Source organism: Rhinoderma darwinii, chromosome 11, assembly GCF_050947455.1.
Source record: "Rhinoderma darwinii isolate aRhiDar2 chromosome 11, aRhiDar2.hap1, whole genome shotgun sequence".
In the NCBI taxonomy this organism is placed as follows: Eukaryota; Metazoa; Chordata; class Amphibia; order Anura; family Rhinodermatidae; genus Rhinoderma; species Rhinoderma darwinii.
Window position 1 is genome coordinate 63,522,631 of NC_134697.1, and position 19,232 is coordinate 63,541,862.

The window sequence follows — 19,232 nt, forward strand, 5'->3', positions numbered from 1 at the left end:
GCTGATATTGTGGGTCCAGCGCTGGACCAGGAAAGGTAAGTACAAGAATTGTTTTGCTTTTTTTGTGTGTTTGTGTTTTTTTACAGGTTCAGTTGTTGGACTACTTCAGATTCGAGGACTACTTCGATGAAAGCGTTTCTTCATTCTCAATAAAATGGTTAATGAGGGTTGTGTGTTTTTTTTTATTTCAATAAAATATTTATTTTCTATTACCTTGTATTTTGTTAAACTTTATTACAACCGCCTTAGTAATCGCCGCTGGCTGATTGACAGCATCCATTACTAAGGTGGGGCTTAATGTTAGCTGGTGAAGAGGCTAACACTAACCCACATTATTACCCTTGTACCCACCGCCACCAGAGGCACCGAAAAGAGCCGGGTATGATCCAGTACCCGGCAATCTGCAGTGATGGACTGGCTGGTATTATTAGGCTGGAAAAGGCCAAAAACAGTGGCCCCTCCCATCCTGGTAATGCTAGTCTGCTGCTGCTGTGTTGTATCTGGCTGCTTATGAAAAATAGGAGGGACCCCACATCGTTCTTTCCAATTATATATATATATATATATTTTTTTTAAATGATGTGGGGTCCCCCCCATTTTTCATAACCAGCCAGATACAGTAAAGCAGCAGTAACCTAGCATCACCAGGGTGGGAAGAGCCACTATTTCTGGCCTTTCCCAGACTAATAATACCAGCCTGCGGCTGCCCCAGTACCCAACCATCACTACAGATGGCCGGGTACTGGGTTGTACCCGGCTCTTCCGGGCACACCTAGTATTGCTGGGTACCGGGGTAATATTCGTGGTTAGTGTTAGCCTCCGCAACGGCTAACACTAAGCCCCGCCTTAGTAATGGACACTGTCAATCAGCCAGCGGGCAATACTAAGGAGGTAGAAATAAAGTTTACAAAAATAATAATAATAATAACAAAGACATAGAAAAAATATTTTATTGAAATAAAAAAAACAAACACACAATCCTCGTTAAGCATCTTATTGTTAATAAAAACAGCCGCCATTGAATTAGTCCTCGAATCCGAAGTAGTCCAACAACCAAACCTGTAAAAAAAACACAAACACAAAAAAAAACATTAGTAACACATGTGGAAGGCTTAGATACGAAACCCATGTGCATGTGTGATACTGTTTGTTGGACACAAGGTAGGTAGATACAGAGTCCAGCAGACAGTATAAGATTAATTTCTGCTGGAGCCTTGTATCTAAGCCCACTATGTGGCATACACGGTTACTGTCTGCTGGGGCCCTGTAACTAAGCCTACCATGTGGTAGGCTTAGATCCAGGGCCCTTCAGACAGGATCACACATGGGCCATATATCTAAGCCTACCCTTCATTTCCCTTATTTGCTCACACTGTGAGCACGTGACTGGAATAAAGCGAAAGCAGTGCTTGTACGAGCGCTGCGGCCCTGTCAAAATAGCTGATAGGCAGGGGTCCCGGGAGTCGGACCACGACTTATCAGCTCCAGCAGACAGTGGTATTAAACTTACCCTCCTCTTCAGCCGCTGTGGAGGTCCTGACTCCATCCAGGGTCAATATGTTGTGCGGGGCGCAGAGCGTCGTGACGTCATGCGCTGCGCACTGCGTTTTGACGTCAGGACCTCTGCTGCACTCCAGAACAAGGAGGGTAAGTACTGTCAGTTACTATAGTAACAGGGGCCTGTGTAATTAATAACATAAGCTCCAGTTACTTTAGTAACTTTTCATTGATGGGGCCTGGTTGCAACTGCGACCGCTGCAACCCCTATAGTTACACCACTGTTTCCAGTGTAACACTATTGACAAACTGAAATCACATATCATAGGCTCTTACAGATTCTTACAAGTTTTTGGCCAAACACAAAATGCTCCAAGTATGGAGTTTTTTTCTGGCGTTTTCTACGTAGACTTCTCAAAAGAACTTCCAAAAACATCAGGAAAAACACATGTAAAAAATGGCATAAAAAACCCTTCAAACATCAGGTCTTTTATTTTTATATCAATTAAAAAAAAACAATACACTGTGTGAGGGAGGGCTTAAGATGATTAAATTGAAGAGATAGTTTATTTTATGTTTTATGAATCAAATCATATCAATAACGTTTCATTTTGATAATCATTGAAAAGATGATAGATGGTTAATGTCAAGCATTATGACTGTGGATGCCATATATCACAAAACATATCACATTGGTGGGAAAATGCTAGATACTTACAAAGACTTCAATACTAACGGATACAGTACTGTTTAAAGATGGTACCCCTGAGTCTCTTGCCATAACTTGCAATGTTATAACACCATTTGGAATTTGTTCATAATCCAAAGGTCGAATTACAGTTATTACTGAAAAAAGAGCAAACATGAGTCAAATAATAATATTCATAATAACCAAACTGGGAAAAAAATTGGTATTCAGATTGAAAAAAATAAATAAAATACGGACAAACTACCAAATATAAGACAAAAATATTTACAACATAATTTTTTTTAATAATATGTATAATATTCCATGATAAGATTTTGCACTGGGCCCAGGAGCTTCAGATAGTTCATCAGGTGAGACAGTGCAGCTCCAAATGATACAACTATATTTGGTGGTGTTCCAGTATAAAAATACAGTTATCAAAGAAAATTACATGGCATGAGTACAGTAAGTGGGTGAGCAACATTGTGTAAAAGTTTTTCACACAGACGTTTTAGAATGTATTAAATGTATTGTGTGTTCACACTTACCTCCATAACCTTCAGAAATTGCAATTTCAAAAAAGTTTCGGTATGCTGAAGCCTCAGTAATGCTGTAAGTAATTTGGTTATTTGGTGGAGAATCCTCATCGGTGGCCTAAGTATAAGCGCACAATAATGTTAGTCAGTGATTTCATTACTTTTAGGGACTCATAACAGTAAACTCTAAAGTTGCTGGGCAGTCTGATCTAATAATATGGGTGTAACCAATAGACTGTAAGCCAGCATGGTGCACTACATGTAACTGTATGACTGGCACATTATAGAAGCATTATCTATGTGCAATATAGCATTGTGGCTTATCTGCATCCTGCTGGGAACTGGTGTTTTAACCTGCCCTTAGATCAGTAAAGGCCCTTTTACACCGGCTGATAAGTGGCCGATGCAGCGAGCGCCGATCAATGAGACATAGTTGATCGGCGCTCGTTTGCTCAGGTCACAAGGAGCTATGGATAGGGACGAGCTGTCGTTATTCCGATCGGTAGTACCCATAGATTATTATTGTTTCGGCAGCGCGTCTCAGGGAGATGTGCTGCTGACAACGATACTTTTTCACTTTTTTAAAACGATAAGACCAGCAGATGATCAAGCATTTGTGTTGCCTTTCTGTGATTTTAAGTAAACTCTGGTCAGTACCATTATGTTACCAGACGTTGAACAGAAAATTTAAAAATAAAAGATAAAACTTCCATATCTGTACAGCCTGTTAGTTGTACAAAGCCATAATAAAGCACCCATGGTGGAACATGGAGCCTTACTGTATCTCTGAACGTCTCTAATTTCATATGGGGGCATGAAATGTTTTTTTTCTACACATGGCAACATGTTCTTTCAGGATGCCATGGTTACCAGCATGCTTTGACCAGTTTCGCTGTGTTCCTATGGCTAACCACTAAACCCTCTATGCATACTACCATCATAATGGCTGGTGATCGCTGTTCATCTCAATTAGCAGCTTCACAGCGGCGATGCTGCTGTCAGTTCATTAAAACCAATTCTTGACTTACTAAATATATTGGACATTCTACTAATGTGTATTTTTTAATTTCCCTTTTATATATGCTTGTACTTATATTCTATATTTATATCTTATATTTTTTAACATGTTCTATTAACTCCACAATGTTATTTTTATATTTATATTTTATCAATAAAAGTGAGGTTGATCAACACTGTCCGATTGGCCTCCTTTTATGTCTGTCAATCCTAAACTCTGACCCCACATGACATCATTAATTACTTTTTGGCGGTTCTTTTTGTAATTGTCTCACTATAAATGTTGTGCATGTTCTTTGTATAACTCAAGGCTGGATGAAGATGTTGGTTCAGAATTGAAACCCGTAGCCTTAATAAATCTTGTTTGAAAATCACACTTGGATCGTTCTCTGATGTCATCAGCGCTGGTTCTCTTATCCCCGTTTTTCTTCATACCCTATTCTATCAATGTTAACATGGTCTTATGTTATATGTGATGACAATGGCAAATTATATACTGAGGCTAAAAATTCAAGTTTAATAAGCAAGAGAAGTAACAGAAAGCAACTTTAAAATAAAGAGAGATAAACTCACCATTTACAAAATATGCAGTTCATTATATGATGTCGATATGTTTTTTGTTTTTTTTTACTAATTTGTTTGGTTTTTCTACAAATGTATCTTTTTCTAATTTGTCTAAATATATTGTTAAACTAAAATCTTTTTTCCAGATTTTATCATATTATCCATATGATAAAATGTAAAAAAAAAGTTTATGGCACACCCCCATACTAGTGTTTTTTCACGGTATGTATTTGTGAAAAATGATCAATCCAATAAGTTGATGGATCCTATGGATTTCTATGGGACTAACTGCTGCTAAATTCATTTGCATTCATCAAATGACAAAAAAACTGTACAAAAAAAAAACAACCTAAACTAAACAAAAACTAGCGTGGACTTTATATTTTATTATAAATAAAGGAGAAAATGTTTATAAGGCCCAATCCAGGTGCATGTTTTATTATGATGAATTCATTAGATATTCACATCCCTGACCCAGCTGGGTTATCCTATCATTACCACGTCCTTGCAGCTGAGAAAATCCAGTGGCTTTTATAAGAATAGGAGAATCAGGCTGCTAGAAAAAGACAATGCGCTTAGTAGTGGAATTTTACCAATTGGTCTATGTGTGTAGCTGATTAGAAGCAGTATGTTACTTACTATTCTTGCTAATTTAGGGTGATTAATATGCATAAAAGGTTCAATTGAGCTGTTAGAACCTGTTGTGAATAATCAGCAAACTTGGCCTTAAATGTTCAGGGGAAAAAAGAAAACAAAGTCTGAGCCAAGAAGAAAAAGAGAAAACTTTTTTTGTGTTATCTTTTCCTCACCCTAAGTTTGATCACTGTGATAACAGATGGTTCATTCTCTCGAATTGCTCCAAGGTATGAATCTTTCTGAAAGATAGGTACGTTGTCATTGACATCCAAGACATTGACACGCACACGACCCGTTGTCTCTTCACCTCCACCATCCCTTGCAATCACTGTTAGAGTGTAGCGCTGAGTAGTCTCCAAATCTAGCCGAGCAATAAGGGTGATAATACCAGTGTCTTTGTCAAGTGAAAACCTGCATGGAAAATCAAACACAAAACATTTCTACTGCAGCCTCCAAACTTGTTCAGGATTCATGTCACACACGGTCTATCCTTCATACAGAACAACTGAAATTCTTTGATGCATGAATTTTTCAAGATGTCATATACATTTCTTAAAAATTCTAGGTCCATGTTGATATTATGGTATCACACAGTTGCTGCAGATTTATCCACTGTGTTTATTTGCTACAGACAGAATGAATGCCACTATTTGTAGCTGCTCTCAGTTCAGATTAATAGAGGAGGGTCCAGACCAGGGGACTCCCGCTATTTACTCGAAACGGTGTATTCGAAAATGTTTTGTTTTTGTTTTTTCTAAACCAGACAATCCCTTCAATGTTTGCCTAGAAAACATTCCCCAACACCATTCTACCACCATGGACAATAGGTAGGATACATCTATGGATTTACGTGTTTCATGAGAAATTCTGTCCATTCCATCTGCATGGAATCACAAAAAATTAGATTTATCAGACCAGCCAACATTTTTCAGTATTCAGCTGTCCACTTTTGAGCCTATTATTTCAGTTTCCTATTTTTGTCCGACAGGACTAGGGCCTGGTGTGGTTTTCTGCTGCTGTAGCCCATCCACGTCAAAGTTTTGTACCTTCACAGATGTTTAGTACTGTTGTAAAGTATGGCTATTTGAGTTACTGTTGCCTATCTATCAGATTAAACTAGTCTGGCTTTTCTCCTACAACCAATCTAGTAATCAAAATCAATTCTGTTTGTCTTGTGCACCATTCTCTGTAAACTCTAAAGTCTGTTTTGCATGGAAAGTCTGGGAGATCAGCAATTTCTGAAATATCCAAAGTGGCTCATCTGGCACGAAATAATCATATTCTATTCAACGTAATGCAGATACCATTTGTTTCTCATTTTGCTGTTAGGTTTTAACAGATTACCCTCTTGACATTATCAAAAATATCTAGGAAACACATTATTTCTATTATATATTTGGTTTGGAATACGTGTTGGCAATACAATATGGATATCAAGATATTTGACATTTTAGATAAACTTATATTCTTATAACATTAGTAACTTATCATTTTAAAGATAGCTAAATCAATCTCTTAATTTTCTCATCTGTGTCAGACATTGTGGAGAATGTTCCGCATGTTCAGTGGCCCAACTATTAATACACACAGCTTGTGAGAAAGGACTAGTTAATATCGCTAAACTTAGCCTAACCATGTATTAACCACTGAATAGGAACTTTTATAGATTCATTATGAAGTGTAACATCAGATTTGCCACCCCCTCTCCCGTTTAATGTTTTTCTCCCATGAGAACTGGTGTCTACCTGCCCATTTAGTAAGTATGGGCTGTTTTTGTGTTTTTTTGAGTATAGCTATGTCCCCCTTTTTTCTGTGGATTGCTTCTTCTCCCATACACATGATCTTTGTTGTTTCTCGCACTTGTTTAACTCTTACCTGTCTGGATCGTCACTGAAGAAGTAGCTCACTTTCCCAAATGTCCCAACATCATTGTCTGTTGCCTAAATAAAAGAAAAAAAATAATCTTGAACACTTTCTCTGATTTCACAACAAATGTAGGACTGCCACACTCTAAGGTTTCCAGTTCTCTTCTTCGCAGAGCTGCTTTAATTCAGATAGATTAAAAGGTTTTTGTGCTTTACCTTTTTATTTCAGGTCTAACCACATCACTATTGGTTTTAAACCAGTAGAAGTAAAGAATTTTGCCTATTCATTCAGATACAGATATGCATTGGTATTTTAGCTGATGTCTTGCTGCATAATCTATTTAACGACTATGGACACTTTTTGGACTGAATTTTTTTTTCATTATTCATTTGCTTCCCAAATGCAAAGTTAAAGAGGCTCTGTCACCAGTGTAATACTTCCTTATATCCTACCTAATCTAATAAACGCTTTGTTGTAGGTAGGTAACTACTGTACTGCTTTGTTGTTTTTTTTTTATAAAACGTTTATTAGTGACAAAGTTATGATGATTTTCACATTTATGCAAAATTTTTGTAAAGGCCGAACTGGGCTATCCTGCACTCTCCTGCAGTTCCTTCACCGGGGCAACGGGTGAATGACAAAACATCGGCCCCAGCCGTGTCAGGACAATTATCCCCCTCAGCAGCTGTCCTGGCACGGCTGGAGGCGATGTCTGGTCATTCTCCCGTCACTCCGGTGAAGGAACTGCGGGAGGAAGTCATGTTGTGAATAAAGCTGGGCATGAATTAAGAGAAGTGTATGACGCTGATTGGTCAGCGTCATACACTTTTCTTTACAACGCCCACTTGGTGAAACGAAAAAAAACGCCCAGTTAGGTTTTTACAAAAAATTAGCATAAATGTAAAAATCATCATAACTTTGTCACTAATAAACGTTTTTTAAAAAAACAACAAAAAAAAAAAAAAACAGTAGTTACCTACATCAAAGCGTTTATTAGATTTGGTAGGATATAGGGAAGTATTAAACTGGTGAGAGAGCCTCTTTAAGCAGATTTCTAAATAGTCTACACAAAAACTTTCCTATAATTTTGCTGCTGTGAAATCTTTGCAGGTATGTAGAAAACTGGCTTTGCTTCGGTTTCTAATTCAGATCCGTCAGTCCACTTCTTCTGACAGGCTGACATAATCTTCTCCCCCCTCTCTTCTATCGGGATCAGAGATAGCACCATGGAGGGGGATTAGGTTGTACATGGCAGTTCAGAGAGTGGAGGGTTTGGGAAAATGTTTTAATGTTCAGCGAGGGAAGATCACACAGGATGTCAGTATCAGAGTGTAGAGTGAGGGGATAGTAAAGGGGGCAAGCAAAGGGGCAATAACAAAGTCTAAAATAGAGAGAAAACTATGCAGATACAGGAGATCTAGTAAAGACAAAAGCATCCTGGAGTCACAGACCTCACATCCAGCATTGAGAGGGACACAACCACAGCAGAAAAGTCTAAAAATTTATGGGTTAAAGATTTCAGCTTGGAACCTAGTGCACATTTTTTAACTTCAGGCAGTGGCGTAACGATCGTGGCCGCAGGGGGTTGGATCACAACCTGGCTCGAAACAGAAAGGGGGCCTGCTTGAAATTCCCTCAGGCTGCCACGTCAGGCAGACTGTGCCAAGCTGCCTACAAGGTCCTGACACCGGACAGCATCAGGACGTTATATGCGACGCAGCGCAAAACATCCTGACGTTGGACGTTATGTGCTGCATCACATACATCATCTTGATGCTACCTGGCGTCAGATACTTCTTGCAACTGAATTTAGTGATACCTGAGATTAGCCTTGTGGACTGCATTTAACACAAAATGAGAGCAATAGGTCTGCTTTCTTAGCATAGCACATTTCAACTAAGCGTTAGGACAGACTATATTCTGAAGTGAACGTGTACCCGCCAGGCAGCTACAGTTTCACAAATATATAAAACGTTTCCTGTGGATGTGCAAATGATATGGTTGGATTTTTGGATATTTCAATCATTATGTGCAACAGAAAAGTGGTAAGGTGGCAATATAATAAAGCTTTTGACAAAAAATTGTTCAATGTCAAAAATTGGATTTTGTACATTAGATACATAGGGGGAGATTTATTAAGACTGGCGCTTCATACTCGAGTCTTAATCAGTTCACTGGCGTAAGGGGCAATACATTAAAGGTGAACGTCTCTTAATAAATGTGCTGCATTTTTCGACTGGCCTTGCACCACACCATTTTTTTTATTTAGCTCCCAATTTGAGACTTTTTGGCCTTTCTGCAACTGTTTTTCTCCAGAAAAACTGCATAGAAAGGTTAATATATTCTGTTAAGTTTTATTGAAACATCATAATAATACTCACAACAATTAATTTCATGCATTTTCAGCAATCAATTTACTTGTTTGCAAGAGAATATGCAATTGTTCCAATTTTCAAAGCCCTTTATTTCTTTCCATTAGAGGACCGTTTTGTCAGGATTTAAAAATAACTAGTTTATTACATTTGTTAGACCCTAACTGGCTCAGTGGACAACATACTATATTACTCTGCAGGTGTCAGCTGTGTATTACTAATGGCCAGGAACAGTGATTGCGCAGTTTTTGTCCATTTAACTCCTTAAATGCTGCGGTCAATCGCAACCGCAGCATGTGAGGCGCTAAAAAGAGGGGGGCAGCCCTTTCCGATAGCTCATTGGCCCTCTTTGATGAGATCGTGGGGTGCCGATGGTTGTCATGGCAGTCCATGGGCCTACTGAAGACCCCCAGGTCTGTCTACACGCTGCCTTTGATAAGCCGTGCCTCTGGCAGGGCTTGACAGAAGCCGTTAAAAATGACAATACACAGCATTAAATTAGTACTGCAGTGTATTGTATTAACAGCGATTTGATGATCGCTGGGTTAAGTCCCCCATTTTTTCTCTAAAATAATATAAAAAATTAAAAATAAAATAAACAAAATTGGTATTGCTGCGTACGTGAAAGTTCAAACTATTACAATATTGCAGTATTTAACTCACACGATGAACGACGTAAAAAGAAAAATATAAATTACCAGAATCACTGTTTTTTTGGTCAACTTAGCGGTAAAAAAAATAAATCATAAAAAGTGATAAAAAGTCGTATGTACCAATAAAAAACAGCTTTTGCCTAAAAAAATAAGCCCATTAATAATGATAGATTTCCAAGAAAGAGTAGCAGGTATTCTGGGTATGAGTGGAGAGCTATAAATCTCAGCAAGCCCATTAGGCTAACAGATGGTAATAAATATAAACAGAACACAAAAGTACTATGGCTTTCATTACCTTGGTAGTATGGCTCATATTATATATTCACTATGACTGGTTTCATGTAGACAATTTGTCTGGTACTTTCTATGCACTATGGCTGGTAATATACTGGCACTATTAAACGTGTACTAAAATGGTACCATTATACATGTACGACCGATGCAGCACTGCTTACGTGTTTATATACTGTATATACTGTAGCTTTTAATATGTAATATTTAAATAAACCATTTACCTGGAACATACAACTGCTGATTCAGTCGTCTGGCAAAAGTTACACCATGAAGACAAAAAAAAAACCACTCCAAACAACTCGTTCACCGAGATACATATTTTTTTTTTTTACAATGGGAGACAAATGGCTAAGTTGGAAATATACATTCGCTGTATATATTGGGAGATGTGGTGTAAACAGAACCTTTTCATACTAATGATAAAACTAATGCAACACATTTTCAAAAGTTATATTCTCAATGGAGTCTGCAAAATATTAAACACTAATTTACTATTAATCTTGAACCTGGTGAATGGATTCTAACATTTTAATAGATACAAAATATACACAGTCGAATCACATTATTATGACCACTGGCGAATATCCAGAGTAACCGCCGTGTGCAGCACGGACAGCAGATAGACGGGCTGGGAGTGACTCAATAAGGGCTCAATCAGACGACCGTAAAACTCATCCGTGTACTGTGCATGAAAATCACGCACAGCACACGGACCCATTGATTTCAATGGGGCCGTTCATGCATGCAGGAGTTTTCACGCAGCGAGAGTCCATTGCGTGAAACTCACTGCATGTCCTATATTGCACCTACGCGCCCATTGAAGTCAATGAGTGCGTGAAATTCACGCACAGCACATGGATGCACATCCATGTGCTGTGCGTGATTTGCGCATCAATTCCATAAAAAAAAAATGTGCTTTGCGAGTTCGTGAAAAACGCATGGTACTCGCAAAGCACAGATGCAATAACGCACACGGAACAGATTTCCACACGATTTTTAATCGCGTAAATCTGTCACGCTCATGTGAATGCAGCCTAAGGTGCTAGTAGGTTGTCTCAGGTATCTGGAGCCATGCTGAAGGCAGTGCATCCCACATTTACTGGAGGGTGCATGGGGCAGGATCCATAGAGCCAGGGGCATAACTAGGAAACACTGGGTCCCACAGCACACTTTTGACTGGCCCCCCTCCCATCCTTTCTCCTGTGTGCTGCACACATCTCCCCTTGGTAGATAGTACCCCCCTGTAGATTGAGTCATACAGCTGTGCCATACAGTCCCCTGTAGGCAGTGCTTATACAGCCCCCCTGTAGACAGTGCTATACAGCCCCCTGTAGACAGTGCTATACAGCCTCCCCCTGTAGACAGTGCTATACAGCCTCCCCCTGTAGACTGTGCTATACAGCACCCCCTGTAGACTGTGCTATACTGCCCCCCCTGTAGACAGTGCTATATAGCCCCCCTGTAGACAGTGTTATATGGCTCGCTCTTGTAGATAGTCATATAGGCATATATCACCCCCCAAACAAATAAAACAAAAAACGTTCAACTCACCTAGGCTTCATTCCCGCGACAAACAAAGCTTCTCCTGAAAGCCGACGGGATACTTGCGTAGGCCGGCATGATCCAGTGATGTCATCATGCCGGCCTGCGCAGGGATCCCTGCACCTGATTGGCTTCAGGCCGAACGTGGCCTGTAGCCTATGGCAGAAGAGGCAGAAGAGGGAGATAGTTCCCTGCTTTGCCATAGTGTTCAATAGTATCTGCGTCCTAAGGATGTAGATACCATGGAATGTGGATTCGCTACCACTGTAGGAGCCATAGCGGCTGCCAGCGGAGCCACCGGCTATAGCTGCTACAATGGTAGTTATGCCATTGCATAGAGCGAACAAGACGAACAAGCTGGTCCCACAGATGCTCAATTGAGTTCAAGTCTGGTGTATTAGGGGGTCCAGGGAAGTACTTGAAAGTCTTAGTCGTGCTCTTCCAACCACTGTCAGACATTTCTAGCCATGTGACATGTCGCGTTGTCTTGCTGGAAGATTACATCTGCCAAAGGGAAGACAAACAGCATGTATGGGTGGACGTGATCTGCAACAATGTATTTATACCCAAATCGGTTTAGGTGCCTTCCACATTGATGAGTGGGCCCAGAGAATGCCATGATAAAATTCCGCAGACCATAACGCTGCCGCCACCAGCTTGTGTTCTGTCAGCAATGTTTGCAGGTTGTTTGTTCTCTGATGTTTCTCGTCTGACACGCCAACGTCCATCCGTTCGATGAAGCAGAAAACATCGGAGAAGGCAACCCCTTGCCAATCATTTGCCGTGCAAATTGAAGCCTTTTTTTAATGCACCTTTGTTAGCATAGAAGCAGTGACCATCTATCTGCTTCGGAGCCCCATACGCAGTAGGGTTCGCTGAACTGTTGTTTAAGACACATGCCTGGTAGCCCCCTGGTTGATTCTCATGGTGAGCTGCTCCACTGTAGCGTGTAGTTCGGCCCTCGCGCACCTTCGTAGCCGACATTCACCTCTCATATCAATGGCATGTGGTGCTCTGCAGTTTCCACGTCTGTTATTCACAATAGTGCCATTTGTCCACTCATGATACACTTTCACCATAGCAGCACGCGAACAGTTCACAAACTGCGCTGTTTGAGAAATACTGCCACTCTTGGCCCGAAAGCCAATAATTATCCCTTTTTTCAACTCTGATAAATTGCCCCTTTTACCCATGGCAAAAACAAGTGATATGTGTTCAGATAGCCTATCGCACACCTTATATACCCACCATGCCAGCCCATGACACATCACTGCCTTCATGGGCTACGCGCTGCCGACATCGACAGTAGGATGTGGTCACAATAATGTGACTCGACTGTGTATAACCTGCATAGTAATTAGAATTTCAGCTACTGATTAAGACACCTAAAACACTTTACGGTGTTTGCTTAAAGCCAGTAATCAATTGTTAAGTTAGCAATTGACTGAATTATGGGGAAAAACTGATCGGAGAATCAATGACTAATTTAACATGCACAATGATTAAAGCTATAACAGGTATAGCTATGGGAGAAAGTTATTCGATAAGTCGCTGAAGCATAATTGACCATTAAATGAGCACGATAATACGTTGCAGTCATGTAGCAGTAAATGGGCTATGAATACATTGTGTAATGAGATGCTTTATATACTCCATGGAAGAGAAACTAGCAAATAAAAAGTAGTTACTAACATATTTATAACTAGAAGATGAGGAAAACTTGTAGAACATACTATCATATGATATACACTTTAACAATGGTTTACGTTTAGTTTTGACTTGGGATAATAATGTAATCGCTAGAAAAAGTATTAGTAGAAGTTAGTATTGTTTTTATATAGTTACAGTGTATTGTACAATACAGTGTACAGGGTAAGTGAAAATAAGAGTTATATACAGGCGCTACCGGAAAAAAATAAAAGTGAACACAGAGGAAATGGAAATGAATGTTTTGAGTATCGGTCTGACACCTTCAATCAGGTATAAAAAGCTTCGTGAATACAGAATTACTTGAAAAGCTGAGTTGTAGTGAAGTAGCGTAATCACAGTGGAAGGGAAATTCCAAACAAATACAGAAATAATGCAATTACATAAAATGAAGTGTCCTATGGTATTCAATTATAACTGCTTATGCACTAATAAAAAGATCTGATAACTAAAATAACAGTATCAGAACATTAATCCATGAAAAATACCATTCTGTCATAGTATAAAAAATAAGTTAAACCACAATTAATATGAATACAATACCAAACTGCAAAGTAAATTAAAATTAAATAATTCATAAATAAAATTGATACAACTAAACATTATATTAAAAAGGCTTGTTGCTAAGTAACTAAGACACTACTGGACAAACTACAGAAGCCTTGCGAGGTCAAAACTTAACAGAACTCAAATGTTCTGGTATTCTACATTATTCTGAATGCGGAAAGAGTAGAGGGAGAAAAGTGGAACAGCTGCAAATGGCCTCTTAAACCACAGTATCCAAAGGATTTAAAATAAAAAGATTAATCCTTTTTTTTTTTTTTTGCAGAAATGATAAGAAATATCTTGTGTGAGACTTTCTATAGGAGGGAATGTTAGAAGGGAAATATTACAGTTAGGGCTTATTCAGACGAAGGTTGAATACGTCCATGTGATGGGCGTTAAAACAACGGCCGTCACATGGACGCATGTATTTCAACGGGGCCGTTCACGCGGACGTTGTTTCAATGGACCGTGTGAAGGGTCCGTTGAAATACAGAACATGTCCTATTTTCTTCTGTTTTCACGAATCCCTCCATAGACTCAAGTCTATGGGGATCCGTGAAAACGGGACCCGCACGGGGGCAACGCGGACGTGAAAAACTGCCATTTATTAAACGTCCGAGTTTCCCCACGTTCGTCTGAATAAGCCCTTAAGCTGTGTTCACACGACATATGTTAAGGCTGAGAAATTTTAAGAGAAAACAGCCTCTGAAATCCTAGTGTATTTTGAGCTGATTTCCAAAGTGTTTTTACAAGCGTTTCTGAAGTGTATTTTGAGGTGTATAGTTGAAATGTTTTTTGAATGGGAAATGGGAAAATCATATTGTAAAATACTTTTTACTTCAGCGTATTTTTACGAGACTTTTTTAAATGCAGCAGCTTAAAAATACACCTCATATAACCTACACAGCATATTTCCCATTGAAATCAATGGGATGCTGTTTGCAGATGTATTTCAAGTGTATTTCGGTGTGTAATATGAGCATTTTACGCTCCGAAATATTCCTGAAAATATGCCATGTAAACATGGCCTAATGCTTATAGCTGAAAGGTTTAGAAATGCTATGTTTGAAGAAACCATTCTGGATATTGGACCAATGTTTATACAGGCCCTCAATAACTGAATATTATACCCAATATATTCTAAAAGTTAAATAAGAAAATCTGACAAGCCATAAAAAAAAAAAATCTTATTCCAAATTCTGGGGTTACATTTAGTCGGAAGTCTATCAAAATTATACACCAAGGAGGAATTTGCAGATAGAAATCTTGCTCTCAGGACATACCTCATTAGATTACTGACATGTTTCTGGTTCACAATCACCATCTGACTAAGCCACTAACCGTCACCACCCATCAGTCATCACATGACCAACCTATCCTCCCCCTCACCACTGGGCACAATGCAGGGCATGAACCCAATTTTCTCTCTTGGTGGACACATGGTTGCTTTAAAAATGTCTGTCCTACTCCTGTTGGCTGATGTGCTAACCTGCCCACGTCTAACTTTTTAGTTCCCAACTAAGCTACTTACCCTTACTCACCATCAGACTTAGGGGGGATTCACACGAACGTGTATTCGGTCCGTGCGGGCCGTGTGGTTTTCACGCGCCACGCAAAGACCAATACAAGTCTATGGGGCAGTACAGACAGTCCGTGCTTTTTGCGCAGCGTTTGTCAGCTGCGCAAAAAACGCGACATGTTCAATATCTCCACGTATTTCGCGCATCACGCACCCATTGAAGTCAATGGGTGCGTGAAAACCACGCAGGTCGCACGGAAGCACTTCCGTGCGAACCGACTAAAACAGCGCACCTGTAAAGGATCTGCCAGGCACAGCTTCGGGGTTAACTTCCAGAGGTAATCAGTCTTCACCTGAGTCTATCTCTCAGAGACTGACTCCAGCTTCCACCACTCAGGCTGGCAGGCTTAGGAGTGGGAGAGCCTATCGCAGCCTGGCCAGACTCAGCTAGCTCCCGCCCTCTGTCTATTTATACCTGCCTTTCCTGTTCCTCCTTGCTTGTGATTCTTTCCGTGTGATTTCCTGGCCCAGCTACAGCTCCTACTATTTGATCCTGCTCCATACTGACCCTGGCTTTCTGACTACTCTTCTGCTCTGCGTTTGGTACCTCGTGCTCTCCTGGTTTGACTTGGCTCGTTCACCACTCTGTTGCTCACGGTGTTGCCGTGGGCAACTGCCCCTTTCCTTTATATTCCCTTGTATGTTTGTCTCATGCACTTACTGAGCGTAGGGACCGCCGCCCAGTTGTACCCTGTCGCCTAGGGCGGGTCGTTGCAAGTAGGCAGGGAAAGAGTGGCGGGTAGATTAGGGCTCACTTGTCCGTTTCCCTACCCCTATCATTACAGCACCAGCTGTCAAAAGGATGAATGTAAACAGAAAAGCACCACATGCTTTTCTGTTTCCAAACATCCAAACGGAGTGTCTTTTTAGATGAGCGAACCCGGACAACCGAACCGAACTTCACCGGGTTCGGCCGAACTCGTTTTGGCCGAACCCGGCAAAAAAATTTCCGGTACGCGACGTCAGGAGATTAACTCTTTCAGCACGCTGAACAGTGACTAACTGTTTAAGCACCATGGACAGTGACTTCCGATCCCAATATACATGAACCTGTAAAAAAAAAAAACGAAGTTCTGACTTACCGATAACTCCCGGCTTCTTCCTCCAGTCTGACCTCCCGGGATGACAATTCAGTCCAAGTGACAGCTCCAGCCAATCACAGGCCAAGCACAGGCTGCAGCGGTCACATGGACTGTCGCGTCATCCAGGGAGGTGGGGCCAGATGTCGAGAGGCGCGTCACCAAGGACGCGTCACCAAGGCAACGGCCGTGAGAGAAGTTCTCGGTAAGTACGAACTTTTTCTTTTTTTTTAACAGGTTGCTGTATATTGTGATTGGCATTCACTGTCGAGGGTGCTGAAAGAGTTACTGCCGATCAGTTAGCTCTTTCAGCACCTTGGACAGTGACGGGCGTCGACTAGCCTCATCTCTATGATGGCGGCTGCGCGAAAATCATGCAGCCGCGCATCATACACGGATGACACACGCAGCTGTCAAATGGTTTTTGCGCGCGCAAAACGCAGCGTTGTTTGCGCGCGCAAAAACGCAACGTTTGTCTGAATCTGCCCTTAAGGTAACAATTTTTAAAAAATTGTAAAATAGTGCATCAATGAAAAAAATAAAACTTTTTTATAAATGTACTTTTTTCTTAAAAAAACAAAAAACAAAAAAAGCATATTCTGCAAAGCATTGTAAAACAAATGCCTGTTCTGATAATTATTTCCAATATTTTATTAAAGCCACCCAGGAAGATGGTATTATGTTAGCTTCATAAATGACAGAGTAGCTATGTCGGTATGATACTTGTTGGACAGTTTATTCACCACAATCTGGCTTGCTAGCCGTGAACAGCTCAGAGTGCAATGTCTCAAAGCTCCTAAAAGAAGTGTAGGTGAATAAGATCTTCTCTAGCACATAATGATCCTCAGAGGGGAGAATGATTACATGACAGTTAATTCCCTGGAGAACATTGCCATAAATAGCTGCTATTTACAGGACTTAGCTTTTGATCTGAAAATTCACGCAGAAACTAAGACGTTTATCAGAGCACTTGAGTGTGAGATAAAAAAAATATTCTGTCCGCCTTACCCTTACAATCATAATGCCCGAGAAAAATGGATAATGCGTAAAAAAAACAAAAACTTGAGAGAATGCACTTTTAGTCTGGATTCACATATAGCGTTTTTTTGTGTTCTTTTGTGTTTTTCATAGCTCTTTTTGTTTTTTAAACCTTTTTTAGTGCGGCCAGGTCTTACATTAAAATCTATAGTGAAATATAAAATGCACTACATGCAACAGAATTTTGGTGTGTGACATTTTTGAAGATTTTTTTTTTCAGTGACGTTTTTATTTCAAAACACATGCTCTGGGTGTGGCATTTTTTTGTGGCGTCTTTAAAGAGGACCTGTCACCAGTTCAGTAAAGCCCAATTTCCTACCTCCTGTCATGCTGATGATTCGAGTGTAATCTGTACCCCAATCCGTTTTCTACTTTAAGTTATGACATGACCTAGGAAATACGGCTTTACTGGACTGGTGACGGGTCCTCTTTATAGACTTCTCTATAGGACTTCAAAAAAGCACATAGAAGGGGGCGTGGCTTGGCTGTCGACCAGAATGGCCGCGTGAGTGAAGAGCTCCTACACCGTACAACAGAATAAAGCGACTACCGCCTCACAAACGTTGCAGCTGATACCCTAGATTGGCTACCTAGAAGGAGTAGAAGGTACAGCAGATATGACGAGACGCCGGAAGATTACTTCAAGACCGGCAAAGCTCACAGACTTCTTTTCCCCCCGACATGCAGAGGAGACGCAAGATGGAGGAGACACGTGTTCTCAGACCGGCTCCCTCACATCTGAGCCGCCGCCGCACTCACCGCCGCAGAGCCTCGCAAACGTGAGTACACAGAGGAGAAGTGCCTCGGTCCCGACTCAAGCCTCCCCATTCCCCGACGATGAGAATGTAGCTCGCAGGGACACTCTGGCTGTAAAACGTGCTGCAATAGGGCGGCGTGGACGCCATCAGGAGCAGAGCGCACACCATGCATTATCTCCGTCGCCGCCATTACTGAGCTCAAAGAGCTCATCGCCACAAAAGCAGAGTCCTCTTCCTATGACAGGCCCAGCTACGTTAGAAGACCATCACACATCCCCCGGAGCATCTATCTCTGAGGGAAACATGTTAGATGATATGCCATCTTCAACTAATGCGGTCACAGATCTGGCAATGAAGACCATGCTTCAGGCTCTTAATACCTCCCTGCAGGCTGGATTTGCCAAACTGCTACATCCCCTGTCCACAGCAATACAGGATGTAGAGATTAGAGTCCAACATGCGGAATCTAAACTCAGCGATTTTGTAACCTCACATAATGGGCTGATTGACGCTCATTACGACTTAGAAACGGAAGTTTCTCAAATCAAGGCAAAAATGGCCGACCTAGAGGACAGATCCCGCAGAAACAATATCAAATTTAGAGGGATCCCCGAAGATGTTGCTGCGCCTGACCTGCAGAAATACGCACAAGATTTCATCCAAAACATGCTGCCTGGATGCAACCCAAGAGATCTGATTATAGACAGAATTCATAGACTTCCAAAACCAAAACATCTTAAAGATGACGTACCACGTGACGTAATAGCACGTATACATTTTTTCCATGTGAAGGAACAACTGATGACATCCCTTAAAAGAAAAGATGCCATACCAGCGCAATATAACAATCTGTCTATATT

General features: G+C 40.7%; 1 protein-coding gene across 3 annotated transcripts in view; it reads right to left on the reverse strand.

The window, feature by feature from the left end:
* The window catches only part of CDH23 (cadherin related 23), an 818,455-nt gene that overhangs the window by 295,473 nt on the left and 503,750 nt on the right, over positions 1–19,232 (reverse strand). For all 3 annotated transcript variants that reach the window (XM_075841683.1, XM_075841681.1, XM_075841682.1), the window contains exons 14-17: positions 6,814–6,878; positions 5,112–5,349; positions 2,734–2,839; positions 2,216–2,343 (exon numbers count right to left, since the gene is read on the reverse strand). In XM_075841683.1, the coding sequence (XP_075697798.1) occupies positions 2,216–2,343; positions 2,734–2,839; positions 5,112–5,349; positions 6,814–6,878 (537 nt within the window). The remainder of the gene's footprint in view (positions 1–2,215; positions 2,344–2,733; positions 2,840–5,111; positions 5,350–6,813; positions 6,879–19,232) is intronic.